The sequence below is a fragment of the Triticum urartu genome, chromosome 2 (assembly GCF_003073215.2).
Source record: "Triticum urartu cultivar G1812 chromosome 2, Tu2.1, whole genome shotgun sequence".
NCBI lineage: Eukaryota > Viridiplantae > Streptophyta > Magnoliopsida > Poales > Poaceae > Triticum > Triticum urartu.
This window is the reverse complement of record NC_053023.1, coordinates 731818383-731843404: the sequence shown is the minus strand read 5'-3', so window position 1 is coordinate 731843404 and position 25022 is coordinate 731818383. Positions and strand designations below refer to the sequence as shown.

The window sequence follows — 25022 nt, the reverse complement described above, 5'->3', positions numbered from 1 at the left end:
CCCTCGAGGCCCCTGGCTTGTAATATGAATCTTGCATTATTTTAATTTGTGTCTAGAGTTGTGTTGTGATATCTTCCCGTGAGTCCCTGATCTTGATCGTACACATTTGCGTGTATGATTAGTGTATGGTCAAATCGGGGGCGTCACATTTCGGGAAGCTCAAAAAAATGTTTGCAAAGTAGGATGAGTGCGGATAAATTTGCTTTCAAGTTTCAGAACTAGTGCTGAAATAGCATCCGCATAAGAGCTGGGTGCACCAAGAATTTAGCTATTTAATTTCGAATTAATAATAATTTCAGAATGTTATTAAAACTTTGCAAAATAATATAAAATAAACCGTGACTCGGACGAAAATGTTTTGTACATGAAAGATGCTCAGAACGACGAGACAAATCCGAATACGCAGCCCGTTCATCCATCAAATATCCCTAGCATAGCGAACATGCAACTTTCCCCCTCTGGTTCATCTGTCCCAAAACGTGAAACACCCAGGATACTTTCCCGGTTGTTTTCCTCTTTGCCGGTATCACCTCCTACTGTGTTAGGGCACACCTAGCACCATTGCTTGGCTTGTCATGCATCGATATGCATCTGTTTGCATTGTATTCATTGTTTCTTCCCCCTCTTCTCTCTGATAGACTACGAGACTGACGCCGCTGCTGGTGCCCCGATCGACTACGTTGTTAATGACCCCTACTTGCCAGAGCAATCAGGCAAGCCCCCCCCCTGATCACCAGATATCACCTATTCTTCTCTCTACTTATTGCATTAGAGTAGTGTAGCATGTTACTGCTTTCCATTAATCCTATTCTGATGCATAGCCTGTCATTGTTGCTACAGTTGTTAATACCTTACCTGCAATCCTAAATGCTTAGTATAGGATGCTAGTTTACCATCAGTGGCCCTACATTCTTGTCCGTCTGCCATACTATACTATCGGGCCATGATCACTTGGGAGGTGATCACGGGTATATACTATATACTTTATACATGATACATGTGGTGACTAAAGTCAGGTCGGCTCCTAAAGTACCTGTGAGGGATTCACGGATTGGGTCCGAAAGGACGTTTGTCCCGACAGCCGTCTGAGTGGATCTTTGTGGCGGAGCGACAGGGTAGGTTGAGACCTCCTAGGAGAGAGGTGGGCCTGGCCCTGGTCGGCGTCTGTGGTTATTTCAAAATAACAGACTTAACGAGATCTAGGTATTTGATCTGAGTATGGCCATTGGCCTATACGCACTAACCAACTATGCGGGAACAGTTATGGGCACTCGATGTCGTGGTATCAGTCGAAGCCTTCTTGACGTCAGCGACTGGGCGGCGTGCGTCGGGTTGGACTGGAACGCCTGCTCTTGTATAAGGGAAGCTAGTTCTTCTCGCCGGCCGCATTCGCAACATGCAGGTGTGCAATGGGCGATGGGCCCAGACCCCTGCGCCATAGGATTTAGACCGGCGTGCTGACCTCTCTGTTGTGCCTAGGTAGGGCTGCGACGTGTTGATCTTCCGAGGCCGGACATGACCAAGAAAAGTGTGTCCGGACAAAGGGGATCGAGCGTGTTGGGAAATGTGGTGCACCCCTACAGGGAAGTTTATCTATTCGAATAGTCGTGTCCCTCGGTAAAAGGACGACCCAGAGTTGTACCTTAACCTTATCATAACTAGAACCGGATACTTAATAAAACACACCCTTCCAAGTGCCAGATACAACCCGGTGATCGCCCTCTAACAGGGCGACGAGGAGAGGATCGCCGGGTAGGATTATGCTATATGATGATACTTGGTTAACTTACCATCTACTCTCTTCTACTACTTCAAGATGGAGGCTGCCAGAAGCATAGCCTTCGGTAGGACTAGCTATCCCCCTCTTATTCTGGCATTCTGCAGTTCAGTCCACATATACTACGCCTTTCATTGATACAAATGCATATGTAGTGTAGCTCTTTGCTTGCGAGTACTTTGGATGAGTACTCATGGTTGCTTTGCTACTTCCTTTTCCCCTTTTCCCGGTTATTGCGATCATATGATGGAGCCCATGAGCCAGAGGATCCCGAGGATTATTCTACATGGAGTTCGGCTTCGAGGAGTAGTTAGGAGATCCCAGGAAGGAGGCCTCACCTTTTCGATCATTGCTACTTTTGTGCTAGCCTTCTTAAGGCAAATTTGTTTAACTTATGTCTCTACTCAGACATTGTTGCTTATGCTGACTCGGTTGTTTCCGAGCTGATGTATTTGAGCCCTCGAGGCCCCTGGCTTGTAATATAAAGCTCTTATTATTTTAATTTGTGTCTAGAGTTGTGTTGTGATATCTTCCTGTGAGTCCCTGATCTTGATCGTACACATTTGCGTGTATGATTAGTGTACGGTCAAATCGGGGGCATCACAAGTTGGTATCAGAGCCGACTGCCTGTAGGAATCCCCCTTCCACACTCCTTGGCCGAAGTCGAGTCTAGACATTGCAAAACTTTTTAAACATGGCTGTGTGTCTTACGGGCCCACGTCGCCGTTGGGTGGTATTAGGATCTTTTATTCCTCGACCTATACTCTGGGACTCTAATCTCTCTTCTATTCGGGTTAAATGATTTGCTAACTCTAACTCTAGGGTCTCGTAAATACTTTCTCCTGGGGAGCCCCTCGGTTCGAACGATCGCTTGATTCACCAGAAGATTCCGAAGACACTCTACGATGTTCTCTCGAGACTATGTGCCATTGCTTTTACAATTCCCTACCACCGATGTATCCTTATGGATAACTACCTACATTGGCGTTCATACATTCATCCCCAGTTGATCTTGTTATTACAAGATACACCGAAATTCTCTCTATTGTTCCGAGAATACTTTGTGCCTAATGCCTTGCAGTTCTTTGCCACATGAATACCCCTACGGATAATTTCTCACACTTATCGAGTATCCACTCATCCCCAGATGATTCATGTATTTCACAAAATTATTCGTAATACTGTTCGGTCTTCTGAAAATCCTGAGTAGCCTATTGCTCCTAAATTCCTTGCCTTCCGGCACTATGATTAATTCCATATTTCTAGCAATCTCCGTTGACATCCTTTGTCACTATCATTTCGAGTTCCTTGATTCTATATCTTGCGAATGCTTACAATCCTCAATCAGATCCTAGAATTCATCCTTCCGGCTTAGACGTCATTTTAAACATGAGCTGGATCTCGACCAATCAAATTGCCATCGAATGTAACCCTAAGCCTACTCAACTTATCCATCCTTACTCAGAGCGTTTAATTTTGATCCGTTGATTTGGAAATCGTAATTCCTTCGCATTTGAGCTTTGAGTTAGTCAGTTGTTTCTATAATCTGATCTCCTTGCATTCTTTCTTCCCCTGGTTGAGTCCCGATGCCCACATCAGATCCCTTGTGGACCACCAGACCCTTTGTCGGATTTTATCCGACAATGTCCTTCATATTCAATAAGCTTGTGAGCCTTTCCTTGGATACATAATGCGTTTGGTAAATTGTATCCTCTGCTTTCTCAAGCGTGCGCTACTGTCGAGCTTGTGTTATTTATTCTTGAAATTTGTGGTATATGCTCCTAAGATACCCCGATGGGTTGAACCTATGCCTTCCCCAAACTGTATGAACCCAAAAGTTTTCGCGAGTCATACTCTTATGTTGCTACGCCAAATAAAAAATTCAACACTACAACTTTTTCGAAAACGAGAAGTGAATGAAAGGTTATGCATTGCAGAAGTGGGAGTCGACCTTGAACCTTTGTGTTCATGCCCACGGACATGATGTGGAACTTACCATGAAAGATTCTTGCAAGAATATTTAATCATTTGAATAATTCTTCCAGTATCGTAAATTGGATCCTTTGTAGTTATGGTTCCGACCATGCTAACCTTATTCAATGTATCTGAAAGGAAACCATTCCATTACCTCATCTATTCTGACAAGATGAAAGTATCTGCTATCGCAAGTCAACGCTCCAATTCAGTTTCTATTCTGATTTGCCTTCGAGTAATACCCTCCAGTATCTCAAGAATATCACAGAACTGTGTTGCTTCCTATGAGTCTTCATCTAGTATTGCTTGTCACTGATTTCAGACCCCCCCCCCCGGGTTCTGAGTTATTGCACTCGAGAACACCGATAAGTGAATCAATTCCGCACTTTGATGCATAACTCTCAGAAATTTTAATTGCTTACGAGTTTAATAATCCTTCAAGTCATTCCCAGCCGATTTACTACATCATCATCATCATGCTAAACCTTTACTGTGCTACCTGGTCCTTATTCCCGGAGCACAACTTTCGATGATGAACTAAGCTTTCATCAATTTTCTCGTCTTATCGTTTCACCTCGAACAACAAACTTGACACCGAGTTCGTGTCGTATCTGTGGCTCTAATAATCTTTTGATACATCCGTCCTTTTGCTTGATGCAGTCGCTGTTCAATTGCTTCTTCGTTGATCTTATCGACAACAAATTGTCGTGATCATCATCAACATTTTGACTCCTTCCAGGATATCAATGGAATTCTTGATGATAAGTGACATCCGTGTTCCTTGGTAATTTGAGTTACCATCGACAACATCCTTGCCTTCTTTTCAACACAAACTTGTTCTTGTTTTGTGTTATACCTTGAGTTCCTTGCTATCCAGCAATTGTTCTTCTTTACATTGGAGTATTACCATCTTTTATGTCAAGAATGTCGTGAGAGTTTCACCACCTCTTATGAAATTCTTGATACAATGATGCTTCTCACCATCATCATTCTTCTCTTGGTCCCCGTGTTGAGTGAACTCTGTTATGAGAATTTAATATCTCTAGCAACCATGTTACTTCAGAGTTAATGGACAATAATTCCATTGTAGTGTATTGGTTGCTAAATTTCCATTCCGACATTGGTCGGGCAACCCAACCCATATTTCAGGTGCACCTTTCAACCAATGTTTAATTGTGTATGTTTACCTCAAGCATAAATCATTATATCATTTGATCTGACAAGTGTTGCCTCCTTGTTCACATCATTGTGGAAATCCATCTTTTGTTAATCTTGATGAATAGTCGCTGAGTCCATCAGCCACCTCCTCATCCTCTCCTTGGTTTAATGATGAACTCTTGTTTCGTAACTCGCTTCCATAGTCCATTTCCCGAGAACCTTACAATGCCATCTCGTCAATTTGTGTTGCACCTTTTCTTCTCAAACATCCTGAGTTTGAGGTATCCTAACACCAATCAGATCTGAATCTCGATCAGATATGATGGTTGGAACATATTTCCAGGAGTTATAACATCTTTACATGACCCGGTAAGGTGATGTCATGCCTAGCACACCTGGCCGGAGGCCCTATTGTTATAGTTTCCTTTTCAGCAAGGTTATCCATTCTTCCATGAGGAAATTGTAAGACTTATTCTACAAGTTGTTCCTGATGAATCCTTCGTGTATCCAAAGTCTGACCTTTGCTTGAAGACCATGCCAATGCTCTCTCGAAGCATGTCTATGGTACTCCAATTTTCAACAAAAACATTTGAACCCCAATGCTAAATGTTTCCTGCTCAATTATCCAAACACTGCTCTATGGGTAATGTCATGAAATATCTCTTCCCTTACCTAAATGGTTTTCTACCTTCTGTCCTGTCATTTATATCATGTTCTGCTTGTCCTTGGGAAGGATATACCCCCAAAATATGTATTTAAACACATTTTCCTTTCCATTATTATGTTTAATCTGATGATCACATTTTCCTTTCCATTGTCTTGTTTAACCTTTCTCGTGGTTTATATGATCTAAGCAGTAATGATTCGCTACTTATGTAAACACCTTGGTGTACAACTGTGTTAGTAAGACCCTGTTGCTATTGTTGATGACGTTTTGGTAACCACTGATGGACGAGAACTTTGCCTATTGGTCTGCCTTGTTCAACGAGTAGGAAAATGGTTCTCTTCGTCCCTCGCCCTTGGTACCGACGATTGTTGCCGACATAACTGACATACTACCCTCTGACATGCCCTGTTATCTTGACCATGCATGTTGTCACCGCTCCTTCTACTTTTTACCCACATGGTGGGACCATAACCCACAGTTCCACAGGATCGAAACCTAACTCTCTTCTACCCCCTGTTTCCAAAGTTATTCCTCACACGTGGCTATGTAAGTACTTCACGAGCCACCTTCCGAAAGATCATCAATTCTGGTATCATACACAATACTTATTATTGTTCCTACCCTTTCATACTCTGTTTCAGGCAACGAACGTTTTCCCATCCACTTGAAGCTTCTTATTGCACCTTCTTACTTTGCTCTCGATGACTTCCTTGAACTTCAACTTGAGACATACCTTGAGCTTCATTCCCTGAGATAATTACCGATTGTCAGTCATCACCGACATTTGCCCTTATAGTTTTCCCCTTCTACCATTTTTGTAAGTATGATGAAGACTCCGAAGAAAGGATGACGACTTCATCATGATGACCTAAATCAGAGAAATGGAGACATCAACGAGAGGGTTCAATGTCTTCGACAAGGGCAACCAAGACCGAGAAGACTCGTTAGAATTTCGTAACCAAAATTTCCCCCTTACTCCCCCTCTTAAATCTCGGGGCAAGATTTCTTGTAGTGGAGGAGAATTGTGATGCTCGGATATTTAAGCAATAGTGAACCTCTGCTAATGATGCCACGTCACCTTGCTTTCTGTTGCTAATCTAGCGTTAGTTCGAAACTGATTCAAATTCAAATTCAAAATCAGTCAAACAATAAAAGTTTTCAATTGTCAAATCTAAAATGTTCAGATTGTAGCAAATAAATCATAGATGATTATGGTGGTGAAACCACATTGTTATGAGATGTTTAAATACTCCAAATTGAATAGAACAGCAGGAAAAACCAATTATTACATGCCTTTTATAAGATATAAAATATTAAACTAATTGTTTTGGGTGCCCAAGATATAATGACATTAGAATAAGTAGTAATACTATTTTAGGAACTAAGATCATAATTATAAAAACTAACATAAAGTGAAACCAAAAAATAAAACAGTGAAAGAAAATTAAATAAAACAAAACAACAAAACAAAAAAACATAAAAGGAGAATCGCCCCCCCCCCACTGGGCCACGGCCTAGATGGCCTCGGGGCCAACCAGGCCGGCCCAGCTGGCACCTACAGAACCCCCCCTGGGGCAACCGAACCCTAGTTGCCCCCCCCCACTTCCCCCATGCACTCCCCCACTCCTCCCACGATCCCGATCTGGATCGTGACCCCGATGCCGCCCGACGCCTCCCGTCGCCCCTCACCACCTTGTCGGACCCCCCCCCTAGACCCCTCACCTCTCTTTCCTTCCCCCGCATGGATCTGGTCGGGGCAACTGATGCCCTGCGCCCGCACCGACGCTGGACAACGTCATAGTCGGGCGTGCCACCTCGCCGGCGCCGCCTGCCCACCGGACTGCCGCGTCCCAGTCCTCCTCCTCGACCCCCACTGCCACCCCCCTACAGCTACGCGGTGAGCTGCCGCGCCGGTCGTGCCTTCCCTCTCCCCCCTCTCTGCTCCCGGCCACGCCCGATGCGCATGCCCGCTCACCGTCGTCCCACACCCGAGCGTCCCGAGTGCGCTCGGCCGCGCTCACCCGCCACATCTGCCGCGCTCCCCGCCGCGTCGCGCCCATGCATGCCCCGCTCGATCCTTTGCCTGCTGCTGTTGCTCGCGCCGACCCCGCCACCGTACGCTCACCGCAGCGCCCCGCAGCTCCTCTGCCGCCCGGCGCCCGCTGTTGCGGCCTCGCTGGCCCGCACGCTCGCTGCCACCTCCGCTCACGCTCGCCGCACGCCGCTACCACCCTCGACCGCGTCGCCCTCGTGCGCCACCGCAGCCGCCTGCCTCCGCCGTCTACGCCGACAGCGCCATGCCCCTACCCTGCACCCGCCGGCACGCCGCTCCCCGTGTACACCCCGTGTTTTCTTTAGTGCCACCCCCCCTGCGAGCCCACTGCCACGCCTGCTGCCCCGCATGTCTCGCCTAGCGCGGCCCCTCTCCCGCCTGCCGGCGTTGACCTCGCCCCGCATCGGGCTCGTGCCGCTCCGGCCACGGCCCCGCAGCACCGCTCGGCCGCGGCCTGCGCCCGCTAGCGCCCGAGCCCTCTAAGGCCCCCTGGGCCTATGACAGGAGGGCCCAACCCCAGAACGTTTTGAAAAATATATATATAAAAGAATTAAAAATATATATATATATATATTAATTAACTTAATTAATTAGGTTTAAATAAACTAATTAAAATCTATTAGCCCAATAACTTGGTTAGACAAAATTAACAAGTTTGTTAGTGTAACAGTCAATGACAGGGGGCCCCACCCCCTGTTGACCAGTCAAACGTTGACTGGTCAACAGGGACCCCCTGGCCCACCTGTCAGCCTCTGGTACACTTTTATGTACTCATAAATGGGTGCACCTAGCATTTAGCTATTTCATTTCGAATTAATAATAATTTCAGAATGTTATTAAAACTCTGGAAAATAATATAAAATAAACAGTAACTCGGACAAAAATGTTTTGTACATGAAAGATGCTCAGAACGACAAGACGAATCCGAATACGCAGCCCGTTTGTCCGCCACATATCCCTAGCATAGCGAACACGCATCTTTCCCCCTCTCGTTCATCTGTCCGAAAACGTGAAACACCCAGGATACTTTCCCGGTTGTTTTCCCCCTTTGCCGGTATCACCTCCTACTGTGTTAGGGCACACCTAGCACCATTACTTGTCTTGTCATGCATCGATATGCATCTGTTTGCATTGTATTCATTGTTTCTTCCCCCTCTTCTCTCCGGTAGACTACGAGACTGACGCCGCTGCTGGTGCCCCGATCGACTACGTTGTTAACGACCCCTACTTGCCAGAGCAATCAGGCAAGCCCCCCCTTGATCACCAGATATCGCCTATTCTTCTCTCTACTGCTTGCATTAGAGTAGTGTAGCATGTTACTGCTTTCCGTTAATCCTATTCTGATGCATAGCCTGTCATTGTTGCTACAGTTGTTGATACCTTACCTGCAGTCCTAAATGCATAGTATAGGATGCTAGTTTACCATCAGTGGCCCTACATTCTTGTCCGTCTGCCATGCTATACTCTCGGGCCATGATCACTTGGGAGGTGATCACGGGTATATACTATATACTTTATACATGATACATGTGGTGACTAAAGTCGGGTCGGCTCGTAGAGTACCCGCGAGGGATTCACGGATTGGGTCCGAAAGGACGTTTGTCCCGACGGCCCTCTAGGTGGATTTTTGTGGCGGAGTGACATGGTAGGTTGAGACCACCTAGGAGAGAGGTGGGCCGGGCCCTGGTCGGCATCTGTGGTTATTTCAAAATAACATGCTTAACAAGATCTGGGTATTTGATCTGAGTCTGGCCATTGGCCTATACGCACTAACCAACTACGCGGGAACAGTTATGGGCACTCGATGTCGTGGTATCAGCCGAAGCCTTCTTGACGTCAGCGACTGGGCAGCGCGCGCCGGGTTGGACTGGAACGCCTGCTCTTGTATAAGGGAGGCTAGGTATGCTCGCCGGCCACGTTCGCAACGTGCAGGTTTGCAATGGGCGATTGGCCCAGACCCCTGCGCCATAGGATTTAGACCGGCGTGCTGACCTCTCTGTTGTGCCTAGGTAGGGCTGCGACGTGTTGATCTTCCGAGGCCGGACATGACCCAGAAAAGTGTGTCCGGGCAAAGGGGATCGAGCGTGTTGGGAAATGTGGTGCACCCCTGCAGGGAAGTTTATCTATTCAAAAAAGCCATGTCCCTCGGTAAAAGGACGACCCAGAGTTGTACCTTGACCTTATGATAACTAGAACCGGAGACTTAATAAAACACACCCTTCCAAGTGCCAGATACAACCCGGTGATCGCTCTCTAACAGGGTGATGAGGAGAGGATCGCCGGGTAGGATTATGCTATACGATGATACTTGGTTAACTTACCATCTACTCTCTTCTACTGCTTCAAGATGGAGGCTGCCAGAAGCATAGTCTTCGATAGGACTAGCTATCCCCCTCTTATTCTGGCATTCCGTAGTTCAATCCACATATACTACCCCTTTCATTAATACCAATGCATATGTAGTGTAGCTCCTTGCTTGTGAGTACTTTGGATGAGTACTCACGGTTGCTTTGCTACTTCTTTTTCCCCTTTCCCGGTTATTGCGATCATATGATGGAGCCTAGGAGCCAGAGGATCCCGACGATGATTCTACATCGAGTTCGGCTATGAGGAGTAGTTAGGAGGTCCTAGGCAGGAGGCCTCGCCTTTTCGATCGTTGCTACTTTTGTGCTAGCCTTCTTAAGGCGAAATTGTTTACCTTATGTCTGTACTCAGACATTGTTGCTTCCACTAACTCGGTTGTTTTCGAGCTGATGTATTCGAGCCCTCGAGGCCCTTGGCTTGTAATATAAAGCTTGTATTATTTTAATTTGTGTCTAGAGTTGTGTTGTGATATCTTCCCGTGAGTCCCTGATCTTGATTGTACACATTTGCGTGTATGATTAGTGTATGGTCAAATCGGGGGCGTCACATTTCGGGAAGCTAAAAAACAATCTTTGCAAAGTAGGATGAGTGCGGATAAATTTGCTTTCAAGTTTCAGAACTAGTGCTGAAATAGCATCCACATAAGATCTACTGGTTTTAAGTATAGGAGCATCACCGGGACTTAGATTCCCAACACAATTGAAAAATTCCTGGATACGTTCTTTTCCCATAACGTTCCCTTTCCCCAAGATAAAAGTTTTAGCATCCAGATTGCATGTACGTCCAATCTTAGGAGTCAGGCCATCATCTGTTGGTGCGATATCAAAATCACTCATGATTGCAAGCAAAGGATAGATCTGGCCAGAAAACGGCGAATGGAATAAGAGAGGCGAATAAAATGGCAATTTTTTGTGAAGTGGGGTGAGGAAACCAGAGGCAAATGGCGAATAACGTAAATTGCAAGGAGATGAGATTTGTGATTAGGAACCTGGGTATGTTGAAGATCCTCCCCGGCAACGGTGCCAGAAATGGCGTGTTGATGGGAGGCTATCTTGACTTGATTCTCCCCGACAACGGTGCCAGAAATTCTCCTTAATGGTAGCTGGAACTACGTCGGTATTTCCCCGGAGAGGGAGGGATGATGTAGCACAGCGACGGTAGGTATTTCCCTCAGTTATGAAACCAAGGTATCGAACCAGTAGGAGAACCAAGCAACACAACGTAAATAGCACCTGCACACAAACAACAACATCTCGCAACCCGACGAGTTAAAGGGGTTGTCAATCCCATCCGGGGTATGGCGCCTCAAGATAGGCAAGCGGGCGTGAGGTAAATGGTAGTAGATTGATAGATCGAATGCCAAATAAAATAAATAAAGATAAAACGCAGCAAGGTATTTTTGTATTTTTTGGTTTAATAGATCTGAATAAAAATGCAAAGGAAAAGTAGATCGCAAGGCAAATATATGAGAAAGAAGACCTGGGGGCCGTAGGTTTCACTAGTGGCTTCTCTCGAGAAAAATAACAAACGATGGGTAAACAAATTACTGTTGGGCACTTGATAGAACTTCAAATAATTATGACGATATCCAGGCAGTGATTATTACATGGGCATCACGTCCAAGATTAGTAGACCGACTGCTGCCTGCATCTACTACTATTACTCCACACATCAACCGCTATCCAGCATGCATCTAGTGTATTAAGTTAATGGAAAACGGAGTAATGCAATAAGAATGATGACATGATGTAGACAAGATCTGTTTATCTATATGGCGGTAGATATAGATCTCGTATTTTTATCCTTAGTAGCAACGATACGTACGTGTCGTTTCCCTTTCTGTCACTGGGATCGAGAACCGTAAGATCGAACCCACTACCGGGCACCTCTTCCCAATGCAAGATAAATAGATCAAGTTGGCCAAACAAAATCCAAATATCAGAGAAGAAATACAAGGCTATAAGATATCATGCATATAAGAGATCAAAGAAATTCAAATAACTTTCATGGATATAAAAAGATATGACTGATCATAAACTCGAAGTTCATCAGATCTCAACAAACACACCGCAAAAGAGTTACAACATATGGATCTCCATGAGACAATTGTATTGAGAATTCAGAGAGAGAGAGAGAGAGAGAAAGTCATCTAGCTACTAACTACGAACCCGAAGGTCTACAAGGAACTACTCACGGATCATCGGAGAGGCACCAATGGAAGTGGTGAACCCCTCCGTGATGGTGATCTAGATTGGGTCTGGTGGTTCTGTACTTTGCAGCGGCTGGATGAATATTTCGTCGATGCCTTTAGGGTTTCTGGAATATTGTGGTATTTATAGAGCAAAGAGGCGGTCCGGGGGCACCCGAGGTGGGCACAACCCACCAGGGCGTGCCAGGGCCTCCTCGCGCGCCCTGGTGGGTTGTCCCCTCCTCGGGACTCCACCCAGGTGCAACCAAGGCCCATTTGCTTCCTTTTGGCCTATAAAAAATCATCATGAAGTTTCGTGGCATTTGGACTCCGTTTGATATTGACTTCCTGCAATGTAAAGAACATGGAAAAAATAGCAACTCGCACTTGGCACTATGTCAATAGGTTAGTACCAAAAAATGATATAAAATGATTATAAAACATCCAAGATTGATAATAAAATAGCATGGAACAATCAAAAATTATAGATACGTTGGAGACGCATCAAGGCACCAATGGATGTGGTAAACCCCTCCGTGATGGTGTCTAGATTGGATCTGGTGGTTCTGGACTCTGCGGCGGCTGGAATTGATTTTCGTCGACTCCCCTAGGGTTTCTGGAATATTAGGGTATTTATAGAGCAAAGAGGCGGTCCGGGGGGCACCTGAGGTGGGCACAACCCACCAGGGTGCGCCTGGGCCTCCTGGCATGCCCCTCCTTGGCCCATTAGTGTCTTCTGGTCCATACAAAATCCCCGTGAAGTTTTGCTGCATTTGGACTCCGTTTCGTATTGATTTTCCGCGATGTAAAAAACATGCAAAAACAACAACTAGCACTTATCACTATGTCAATAGGTTAGTACGAAAAAATGATATAAAATGACTATAACATGATTATAAAACATCCAAGATTGATAATATAACAGCATGAAACAATCAAAAATTATAGATACATTGGAGACGTATCAGAGATTCAATATGATCCAGGAAAGAGGAAATTGATAGAACATTATCGTCCAAATTTGAAAGATTTTGTATGAAGAAAATACTTGCTTAATGGACCTTGTCAGCCAAAAGATATCAATTTTCCATATTCAAACTTTCTGGCTACGAGGAGAAGGTTCAGTCCTGAATGGTTTGATGATCATGAGAGTTGGCCTGAATACAGCAAAGAGAATAAAAAAGCATATTGCTTTTGTTATTTCTTATTTCGGGACTGTGGCCACAAGAAAGAAGTTGGGTATGAGGCATTTGTTCTGAATGGCTGGGATACCTGGAGCGTTCCATCAAGGCTAAACGATCATGTTGGTGAGCCAGGTAGTGTCCATGATCAAGCAATGAAAAAATGTACCGCTCTACTAAAAAGAGGTGAACACATTGATGTTAATATCCAGTTTCAAAGTGAAGCTTCAAAGGTTGCATATTTTACTTGACTGAATGCCGCAATTGACACGGCTAGACTATTGTTGAAGCAAGGGTTGCCTTTCCAGGGCCATGATGAGTCAAAGAACTCACACAATAAAGGCAATTTCTTGGAAGTTCGTGATTTCTTGCTCAACATGATCCAGTTGTTGGCAAGGCTATGGGAAAAGATGCTGCAAAGAATGCTCTTATGCCTGCTCCTCAATTCCAGAAAGATATTGCTGAAGGTTTTGCCCATGTGATAGTCCAATCTATTCTCAAAGAAGTTCAGAATAATGTGTTTTGCTTGCTTGTTGATGAGTCTAGAGATGCCTCTTGCAAAGAACAAATGGCAGTGGCCTTGCGGTATGTTGATAGTTCCAGAGATTCTAAAGAAAGCTTTGTTGGTCTTGTTCATGTGAAATAAGAAACTTCTTCGTATCTCAAGAGTTCAATTGATTCTGTTTTTACAAAATATAAGCTGAGCTACAATCAAGTTAGGGGACAAGGATATGATGGTGCCAGTAACATGCGAGGTGATTTTAATGGTCTCAAATCATTAATCATGAGAGAAAGTAGCACAACTTATTATGTTCATTGCTTTGCTCACCAACTCTAGTTAGTTGTTGTGGCTGTTGTAAGAAAGCATAAAGGAGTTAGTAATTTCTTCAGTATGATTTCTACCTTGTTAAACATTGTGGGTGGTTCTTCCAAGAGAAGAGACATGATTAGAGATATAAATCTTGAAGAAATGAGCAAGGCTTTAGGTTGTGGGCAACTTACAACAGGAGCAGGTCAGAATCAAGAGCAATGCCTTCAAAGACCCGGAGACACTCATTGGGGTTCACATGCTAAAACACATACGAGTTTGGTTGCCATGTTTAGGACAGTTATTAAAGTTCTTGAATTTGTTGAAGAAGACACTCACAGGACAAATAGAGACCAAGCAATTGGTCTTCTAGTGTACTTTCAATCTTTTGACTTTGTCTTCTATTTGCATCTCATGTTGACAATCCGCAGTACTACCAACACATTGTCATTAGCATTGCAGTGCAAGGATCAAGACATAGTAAATGCCATGAAATGTGTCTAGTCAACTAGAATAGTTTTGACTAAACTTGGAGAAGATAGATGAGAATCTATGCTAGGTGATGTTCATGTGTTTTGTGAGAAACATGATATTGTAGAGTTGGACATGGAAGAAGCATATGTTAATCCAAAAAAGAGAAGGCAGGTAACTGGAATTACCAACAAACATCACTATCAGGCTGATTGCTTCAATGATTTTTTTGATTGGCTAGTTCAAGAGCTTGACAACATGTTCAGTGAGGCATCCTCTAATTTGCTTGTTTTTTCATCCGATTTGAGTCCAAGAGACTCATTTTGTGATTTCAATTTGGATAATCTCATGGTTTGGCTAAACTATACCCTCAGGATTTTGATTCCGGGGATTTGAGGGATCTTGATAAGAATCTACATCTCTATATTGCTAATGTGCGCACAGATGATAGCTTTTCCAACATAGCAACAATCACCGACCTTTCAAAAAAAATGGTGCAGACAAGGAGACATATTATGTATCCTTTGTTTTGTCGGTTGTTGAAACTAGTAATTGTGTTGCCTATTGCTACTGCTATAGTTGAGAGGTGCTTTTCAGCAATGAAATTGGTTAAAACTAACTTGCGTAGTCGCCTCAGTGATGACAGCTTGAGTGATGAAGTTATTTGTTATGTGGAGAAAGAAGAGATGAAAAAGGTCACCAATGATCAAGTGGTTGAGTATTTCATGGCTCAAAGGAAAAGAATGTACCGAAGGTAATTTATAAAAAAAATAACAAATTTAAGTACTTTGATTTGTGCATTTTATTATGTTCCACACTTCTACTTGAAAATTTAATACTAGTTTTTATATTGTAGGTTACTGAACCTTGGTGTGTGATGAGGTGTTTTGGAATCTGAGAATGCAATACATCCTTTTGAAGTAATTTTGTCAGTTGTTTTAGTGTTATATTAAGCCGTTTAACTCTTACATTTTGTTTTTATAAACCGACTTATATTATGTTTTGTTATTCGTGTTACAAGATATGGAACATTTCTTTATTCATTGCATCCTCGCTTGAAAAATGTATGCCATGGTTAAATGGTGTTTCAGGGTAAGATTAGCTCCAGTTCCGCCCCCGGTGCATACATACATAGAGAGTTCGATCGAGGTGTTGGCTTCTTCACTACACACCTTCATGTCTTGTCTTTGCCTCGGCCTCATATTTCTTGCAGCACAATAAGCTCCTAGAAGTGCAATTCCTAGTTCATGCGCCGAAGGCAGTGTGAGAATGCTGAAATACCGTACCCATTGGGTATCGGCTTCCACATTAGCTGCGAGCTCCATGATGGCATACAGAAGACATTCAGAAGTGTGTTTGAGGTGCTCGACATCTCGTTGAAGCAAGGGGTTGCTCAGGTGCTCAATTCCATCGTGGTGTACTACTACAACACCTTCACCAGGAGCATCAAGTATTTTGGCCGATATGTTGGAGTTGTGTCGAAAATAGTGTACAAGGTAGGTTACAGTTGGACTTGTAGTTGTATTGTGTTTAGATAGGATATGGAGTCGTGTCCTAATAGGACACTTGTATCCTACGCCTCTCATATATAGCAGGGGTAGACACACGATGTAACCTATGCTAACATAATAGCACCGGAACGCAGGGGAAGCTGGCGGCGTGTGCCGGCGTCCAGGGCGACCGGGTGCGGTATTGTAGCGGTGTCATGGGAAGGAGCGCCCATAGTCAAGCCCCGGGGATATAGCCATATCGGTGAACCTCGTTAACAAATCTCGGTATCGTGCTCGTGTGATTGCTTGGTCCTCGGAAGATCGACGAAGTGCCTCGGATTTATTCTAACACGATACACGTTGCTCAATGAAGGAGTTTCTTCTCCCTATTGCCTATTTGATGTACATAATAGGTTCATGGCCATCATCTGCAACCATGACTTATAAACATAACGTAATCTGGTGTGCGAGTCGTGCGTGCGACTGGTCGCTCGAGGGCAGGAGGCCTCCTCATGCGATTCATTCTCGGGTTTTCTTTCGCTGGTTTTTTTCGTAGGTTTTTTTCGGCCGCTTTTCTCTGGCGCGAGGGAGATTTGTGCGTGGACTGGGTGTGGGGCCTCGCTAGGTTTTTTTTGGTTCTATGCGGCTCAGCGTTAGGTGGGAGAAGGAATCAAAAAAACCATGGTAGGTGGGACAAAAATAAACCCGGAACGGAGACTACCAACTGAGATATTAGGAGTAGAGATGAGCATCTTTAAGAGACTGAGCCGACACATCTTGAGATCGAGAAGTTGCACATACAACTTCATAGTCGACGTGAACATCTCCTACTAAACAATCCCAATTAGTAGACCCCCTAAAATATTACACAGCCAACATCAAATAAAAATATATAATGCTTGGATGAGTCAATATCTACAGGACTACAGAACTACATTGTGAACATATATATAGTTCTTGATGGATCTTTATGTGAGTAATTTGGTTTCACTTACGGTGTATTAAAAAAAGTCAAACTTATAAAATTTGACTTAAAACATGTTTTACTTATTATATATAAACTTAGAACGACAATTAATTCAAGCAGAGGAAAAATATTCTAATTTCAATTCACATTTTTCGCTTTAATTATCTTCCTTATTTACCATTTCTTAAGCATATATTAATATACTTCCTCGTATGGAAAAAGCGATAAGTCTTAACTTTGAAGTACTACCTATCCAAAGGTAATCTTAGGCACATTTTTAAAACTTTCCAAGCATTGGGGAGGACGACTAATCTATATAAAACCAAGCGTCCAATAATTGTTGACACTCACTTGTGTGGCACACCTTCCTATTTATCTAATGGCGATTGTCAAGTCGTCTGGTGATCTTCTAAGGCTCCTCACCTTCCTCATCTGCCTCCTCCATCGTTGCAGTGCAGGCTATGACGTCGAGTCGGTCGTCAGGACGCAGAACCTATTATCGGCTAATCTGAAACTTGAAGGCGGGACGACGGAGTTCGGGCCTGATGTCAAGTCGCTCGACCTAACTGCAAGGCAAGTTTTCCTGATCTTTATCCTGATCCGGAAGTTTAATTCATCACCTTATCTATACTTTTTCTAATGTATCATAGACAGTATGTGTCGCACTGTTCTTCATATATTGATGCATACACCCTAAGCTAAACCGATTTAATATTAACATGATGGTACAGCCTAGAGACGGATAGCCGACTCCACGTGCGCATCACCGACGCCGACCATCCACGATGGGAGGTCCCCCAAGACATCATCCCGCGGCCAACATCAGTGACGGATGACGTTCTGCTCGGATCGCCAGGCATGGACAATGCCACCTTGCCAAGCAGCGCCACCATACTCCTTCGTTTTCTCAAAATAGACCAAGTCATACTTTTTAAAGTGTAACCAAGTTTTTCTATAGAAAAAAATATATAAGCATCATGAAATATGTATTTTTTGGACAATATATTCATTTGACACAACAACTGTTTATATATTTCTACAAATAAACTTGACCTAACCTATGAAACGTTGAGTTAATACAAAACTTAGGGGTCTGTTTTATGGCAAGCAGTGAGTACAAGTGTGATGTGTGGTAGGAGCAGTATGTATATTAGCGAGTAGCTAGCCAAGTGATCGATGGGCATGCATGACAATTGGAAATGCAGGTACTTGGAGGTGACGACGGCGCTTCCAGCCCGGCGGGCATCATTGTACGGGTTCGGCGAGCACACGAAACAGACGTTCCGGCTCCAGCCCAATGACACGTTCACGCTGTGGAACGAGGACCTGGAGAGGTCAGACCAACTGGACCGTAACCTCTACGGCTCGCACCCATTCTACATGGATGTGCGCCCTGGCGGCAATGCGCATGGCGTGCTCCTTCTCAACAGCAATGGCATGGACATACTGTATGGCGGGTCCTACGTCACCTACAAGGTGATCGGCGGCGTGCTCGACTTCTACTTCTTCACCGGCCCCTCCCCGCTTGCCGTGGTTGACCAATACACCCAGTTCATCGGCCGCCCTGCCCCCATGCCATACTGGTCATTCGGGTTCCACCAGTGCAGGTATGGCTACAAGAATGTGGCTGATCTGGAGGAGGTGGTCGCCGGCTACGCCAAAGCCAAGATCCCACTGGAGGGGATCTGGTCAGACATCGACTACATGGACGGCGGCCAGGATTTCACGCTGGATCCGATCAACTTCCCGGCGAGCCGTCTCCGGCCGTTCGTCGACCGGCTCCACAGCAACGGCCAAAAGTATGTGGTCATCATAGACCCGGAGATCAAAAGACAAGCAACGCCTAACGAGGACTTTTTCCTCAAGAGAAACGGCACCAACGTGGTGGGCAGGGTGTGGCCAGGCGAGGTGTACTTCCCGGACTTCATCAACCCACGCGCCGTGGAGTACTGGGCGCAGAAGATCTCCGAGTTCCGGCGGACCATCCCCGTAGACGGGCTGTGGTGCGACATGAACGAGCCCTCCAACTTCGGGGCCTGGCAGCCGCTCAACGCGCTGGACGACCCACCATACCACATCAACAATTCCGGCACGCATCGTCCCCTCAACAACCAAACCGTGCCGGTCTCCACTGTGCACTACAATGGCGTGTCCGAGTACGACGCGCACAACCTCTTCGGCCTCTTCGAGGCACGTGCCACGCATGCCGCACTGCTCAAGGACACGGCACGCCGCCCCTTCGTGCTCAGCCGCTCCACCTTCCCCGGAGCGGGACGGTACGCGGCGCACTGGACCGGCGACAATTCCGCGCGGTGGGACGAGCTTGCCAACTCCATCAACACTATGCTCAGCTTTGGCCTCTTTGGCATCCCCATGGTCGGCGCCGACCTATGCGGCTTCAGGGGTAACACAAGTCAGGAGCTCTGCAGCCGCTGGATACAGCTCGGTGCATTCTACCCGTTCGCGAGGGCGCACACGGAGAGAACCACCGAACGACGAGAGCTCTATGTGTGGGAGTCGACGGCGCAGTCGGCGAGGAAAGCGTTCGGGACGCGGTACCGGATGCTCCCCTACATGTACACTCTCATGTACGAGGCGCACACAACAGGGGCGCCCATCGCCCGCCCGCTCTTCTTCTCCTACCCGCAGGACGCCGACACCTACGGCGTGGACAAGCAGTTCCTGCTCGGGCGCGGCGTGCTTGTATCTCCGGTGCTACAGCCGGGTGCCACCACCGTCGACGCCTATTTCCCGGCGGGCCGGTGGTTTAGTCTCTATGACCACAACTACCCCCTCACCGTCGCCACACGGACCGGCAAGCGTGTTACACTTCAGGCGCCAGTGGACTCGGCTAACGTGCACCTGGCCGGCGGCAACATCCTACCATTGCAGCAGCCGGCGCTGACCACGTCCGCCGCACGGCAAGGCGAGTTTCACCTCCTTGTGGCGCTCACGGAGAACGGCACAGCCAGCGGGGAGCTATTCTTGGATGACGGCGAGTCCATGGAGATGGGCGGGGTGGGAGGCAAGTGGACCCTGGTGAAATTTAGCTGCAGCACGGAGGAGAGCAAGGGTATCATCACGACCACGGTGAGTTCCCATGTGGTGCAGAACTCATACGCGCCGAGTCGGGCGCAGGTCATCGGCAACGTGGTCTTTATGGGGCTCCAGTCGCCAGCAAAAGGGTTCACTATCTATGTGAACAACGTTGAGCTCAAGGCAGCCCGCACCAAGTCCCGGACGAGTGGAGCGTTTAGCGTCAGTGGCCTGTCGCTCGCCATTGGAAAGGAGTTCCAGATCAAGGTCGTCATGTCCCATTAACATTGATACCATTTTTGCATAATTATTGTATGTCTGAAGTTCTGAATAAAAGTTTTGAGAAATTTGAATTTTGTTATGGTTTGAGATTTCTAAACATCTTACATTATTTATTGTCCTTGGTCGTTTATCTACCATCTTCCACTCATCTCAGAGAAGCAAATCCGTATATATTTAACTAACTCCCTAAGACGGTTAATCACAAGTTCCATCTTGATCTGAAATTGCTCCTTCACCTTTTTTTAGGGGATTTTTTTTTTTTGGCAAACAACAACCCTCAAAAGAGGGTTCCAGATTTTATTATTAGCATCCAAGACAATGTACAGCGATCAAGTTCCCTCTAGGAAAAGAAATGGCCTCAAGAGCCATTTTTTAGTCACATCCTGCTCCTTTACTGCAAAGAAAGCTATAACTAGAAGGAGATTTAGAAAAATATGCCCTTTTTGCAAGATTATGAGCAATCAGATTGTTGATCCTTGGAATGTGCTCAATCCTGTAATAAGCAAGACCAGAAACCAGATTGAAGAAATCAGCAAGAGTGGGTCGTAAGTTCCAGTGTCCAGGATTTTGAATCAGATCCTTTGCTTTCACTGCCTCCACTAATGTCCTGCGGTCAAATAGGAAATAGACAGAGCTCCAATTCAAATACTTGACAGTTTCAGCCGCCAGAAGAAGCCCAAGTGCTTCAGCCTGCTGAACAAAACAAACATTCCTAGCAATAACTTGAATAAATATGGAATGATTCCTTGATTCGTCCCGTAGAAATACTCCGAAAGATGCTTTATCTTGGCTAACTATAGGATTGTATGTAGCATCAATATATGCTATGAAACATGCATGATGAAAATTCAGCTTCCTGTCAATATCATTGCTATTGGCTTCCATATTAGCAATCCTCTTATCTTCCAACTCATCCTCCAATATGCACCTGCATTAAGCATCGATTTGGTAGCGTATATAACCAAAATTGGACTCCAATTTTTCTTATTCAATAGAAGATCACTTCTAGCTTTCCAAATATTCCACAAAGTAGTAAAGATGATCTCTGAGCTTAAATCTAGATTAAGGCTAGAAAAAATGAAGTTGATGACATCCGAAGGATATAAGCTATGATCTACCATATCCGATTTAAAGCCTAATTTCAACCAAACCGATTTAGAGAAATTGCATAAAAAGAACAGAAACATATCCGATTCAACCTGGCCACACCTACAACATTCTTTCTTTATATGTTTTGAAAATCTAGAAACTCTTAACCCTGAAGCAATAGCTCTTCTAATAAGTCTCCAAGCAAATGTTTTAACTCTAGGAGACAAAGTTTTTTTTTCGAACCTAGTTAAGAATAGCTATCTCCTGGTTGGTCACAATAGGTCTTTGGTTCATCGCATTATCCTGGGTATCCTGCATCAAAACTTTGTAAGCACTTTTAGTAGTACATTTTGCATTTGGAGTGTGAATCCAGGACAAGGTATCATCAAGCTCAGCATTTATGACAGGAGTATTTAAAACATCATTTTAAAAGTATCATCAAAATAGGCACTGACCTTATCTTCATCCCAAACTTCAGAATTAGGTTTCCAAAGATGACTAATGATGTTTGTTCAAGGACCATTTAGGTTGGGCTTGAGATGATCATAATTTTTTCCCATCTTTTGCACCAAGGATTGTCTCAGATGGAAGTGTTTCCTTTAGCAATTTTTATGTTACAAAAATTAATAATATCAGGAAGAACTTTAATAAAGGAGGTCCAGAATGCAGATTTGGGGGAATAAATATTATGTTTCCATATGGTAGAGTTACGAAAATATTTTGCTTTATGAACCTTAGCAATTAAAGGGGAGGGATTATTAATGATATTCCAAGCCATATTAGTAATCAAGGATTCGTTCATAATGGCTAAATTCCTAAAGCTCAATCCTCCTTTATGCATAGGTCTATAAATATCATCCCAAGCTCTAAAGAAAATAGGTTTTGCCTTGTCATCCTTCTGAATTCCCATCCACGAAAATTTTCTAACAATGGAAGTGAGTTTTTTTATGATGGACTTGCTTAAGAGGATATTGGACATATAGTAAACCGGCAAGGAAGCAAAGACCGATTTGATAAGAGTAAGCCTTCCTGCATGAGAGAGCCTACTAGCCTTGCAAATGTTAAGTTTGGATTTAAACTTATTAATAATAAAGCTATAAGCTGTTGCCATATTCCTACCCGGAAGAATAAGAGGATGTACTAGATGATAGTGTTAAGATCGATATCCAAAGAAGGAAATATATTTTTATATAACTTCTAAGGTCGTTGTCTGTATTCCTCCTAAATAAGATTGATGATTTGTTCCAGTTGGGAGTTTGACCCGAAGCTTCGCAAAATTGGTTAATGATGTGAGCAATAGTATATGTTGAAAATATGAGCAAGTTACTATGAGATTTAATCCAAATAAGCCGTACTACAAAGACATAAATATCTTGCACACCTTTCCTTCCTGACCAGGTACTACAAAACCATCTGGCTTATCCACGTAAATTTCCTCCTTCAACTCTCCATTGAGCAATCCGTCTTAATGTCCATTTGATGAACGAGAAGACCATGTGAAGCAGCCAGTGATAGTAGCACCCGAATAGTGGTCAGTCTAGCCACAGGTGAGTAAGTATCAAAGAAGTCTTCACCTTCTGTCGGTGTCAAAACTGGCGGATCTCGGGTAGGGGGTCCCGAGCTGTGCGTCTAAGGCAGATGGTAACAGGAGGCAGGGAACACGATGTTTTACCCAGGTTCGGGCCCTCTTGATGGAGGTAAAACCCTACGTCTTGCTTGATTAATATTGATGATATGGGTAGTACAAGAGTTTATCTACCACGAGATCGGAGAGGCTAAACCCTAGAAGCTAGCCTATGGTATGATTGTATGTTGTCCTACGGACTAAAACCCTCCGGTTTATATAGACACCGGAAAGGGCTAGGGTTACACAAGGTCGGTTACAAAGGAGGAGATATACATATCCGTATTGCCTAGCTTGCCTTCCACGCTAAGTAGAGTCCCATCCGGACACGAGACGAAGTCTTCAATCTTGTATCTTCATAGTCCAACAGTCTGGCCAAAGGATATAATCCGGTTGTCCGGAGACCCCCTAATCCAGGACTCCCTCACCTTCTTTTTGGGTATAACCCTTAGCCACAAGCCGTGCCTTGTACTTTTCAATCGTACCATCAGGTCTAAACTTCTTCTTGAACACCCACTTACATCCTACAGGTTTGCACCCATAAGGACGGTCAGTGAACTCCCAGGTTCCGTTACCTAAGATGGGATCAATCACCCTACGAACAGCTTCCTTCTAGTAGTCGGCATCAGAAGATGCGTAGGCTTGTGAAATAGTCTTGGGTGTGTCATCGACGAGGTAAACAATGAAATCATCACCAAAGAACTTTGTAGTCCTCTGTCTCTTACTTCTTACAGGAGTTTCATTGTCACCCTCAACAGGATTCTCAACATGCTCCATCGCAATGGTGGGTTCTGGAATTACAGCGAATTCCTCACTAGATGGAGTAGGTATCTCCTAATTTGATGAACTCGACATATACTTCATAGGAAATATGTCCTCAAACAAAGTTGCATAATTCGACTCCATAATCGTACCAACATGCATGTCGGATACCTCAGATTTTATTATCAAAAATCTATAGCCAATGCTATGAAAAGCATAGCCCAGAAGAACACAACCCATGGTTTTGAAGGTAATATGCCCTAGAGGCAATAATAAAGTTATTATTTATTTCCTTATATCATGATAAATGTTTATTATTCATGCTAGAATTGTATTAACCGGAAACATAATATTTGTGTGAATACATAGACAAACAGAGTGTCACTAGTATGCCTCTACTTGACTAGCTCGTTGATCAAAGATGGTTATGCTTCCTAGCCATTGACATGAGTTGTCATTTGATTAACAGGATCACATCATTAGGAGAATAATGTGATTGACTTGACCCATTCCGTTAGCTTAGCACTCGATCGTTTAGTACGCTGCTATTGCTTTCTTCATGACTTATACATGTTCCTATGACTATGAGATTATGCAACTCCCGTTTACCAGAGGAACGCTTTGTGTGCTACCAAACGTCACAACGTAACTGGGTGATTATAAAGGTGCTCTACAGGTGTCTCCGAAGGTACTTGTTGGGTTGGCGTATTTCGAGATTAGGATTTGTCACTCCGATTGTTGGAGAGGTATCTCTGGGCCCTCTCGGTAATGCACATCACTTAAGCCTTGCAAGCATTGCAACTAATGAGTTAGTTGCGGGATGATGTATTACAGAATGAGTAAAGAGACTTGCCGGTAACGAGATTGAACTAGGTATTGAGATACCGACGATCGAATCTTGGGCAAGTAACATACTGATGACAAAGGAAACAACGTATGTTGTTATGCGGTCTGACTGATAAAGATCTTCGTAGAATATGTGGGAGCCAATATGAGCATCCAGGTTCCGCTATTGGATATTGACCGAAGATGTGTCTCGGTCATGTCTACATAGTTCTCGAACCCGTAGGGTCCGCACGCTTAAAGTTTCAATGACGGTTATATTATGAGTTTTGATGTACCGAAGGTTGT

General features: G+C 44.5%; 1 protein-coding gene across 1 annotated transcript; it reads left to right on the top strand.

Moving 5' to 3' along the window:
- The first annotated feature begins 17477 nt into the window (after positions 1-17477).
- On the top strand, positions 17478-20449 carry LOC125534475 (probable alpha-glucosidase Os06g0675700). The gene is given in 3 exon segments (XM_048697689.1): positions 17478-17671; positions 17830-18036; positions 18235-20449. Coding segments are annotated over 3 exon segments (2586 nt in total). The 3' UTR covers positions 20420-20449.
- The last annotated feature ends 4573 nt before the right edge of the window (positions 20450-25022 follow it).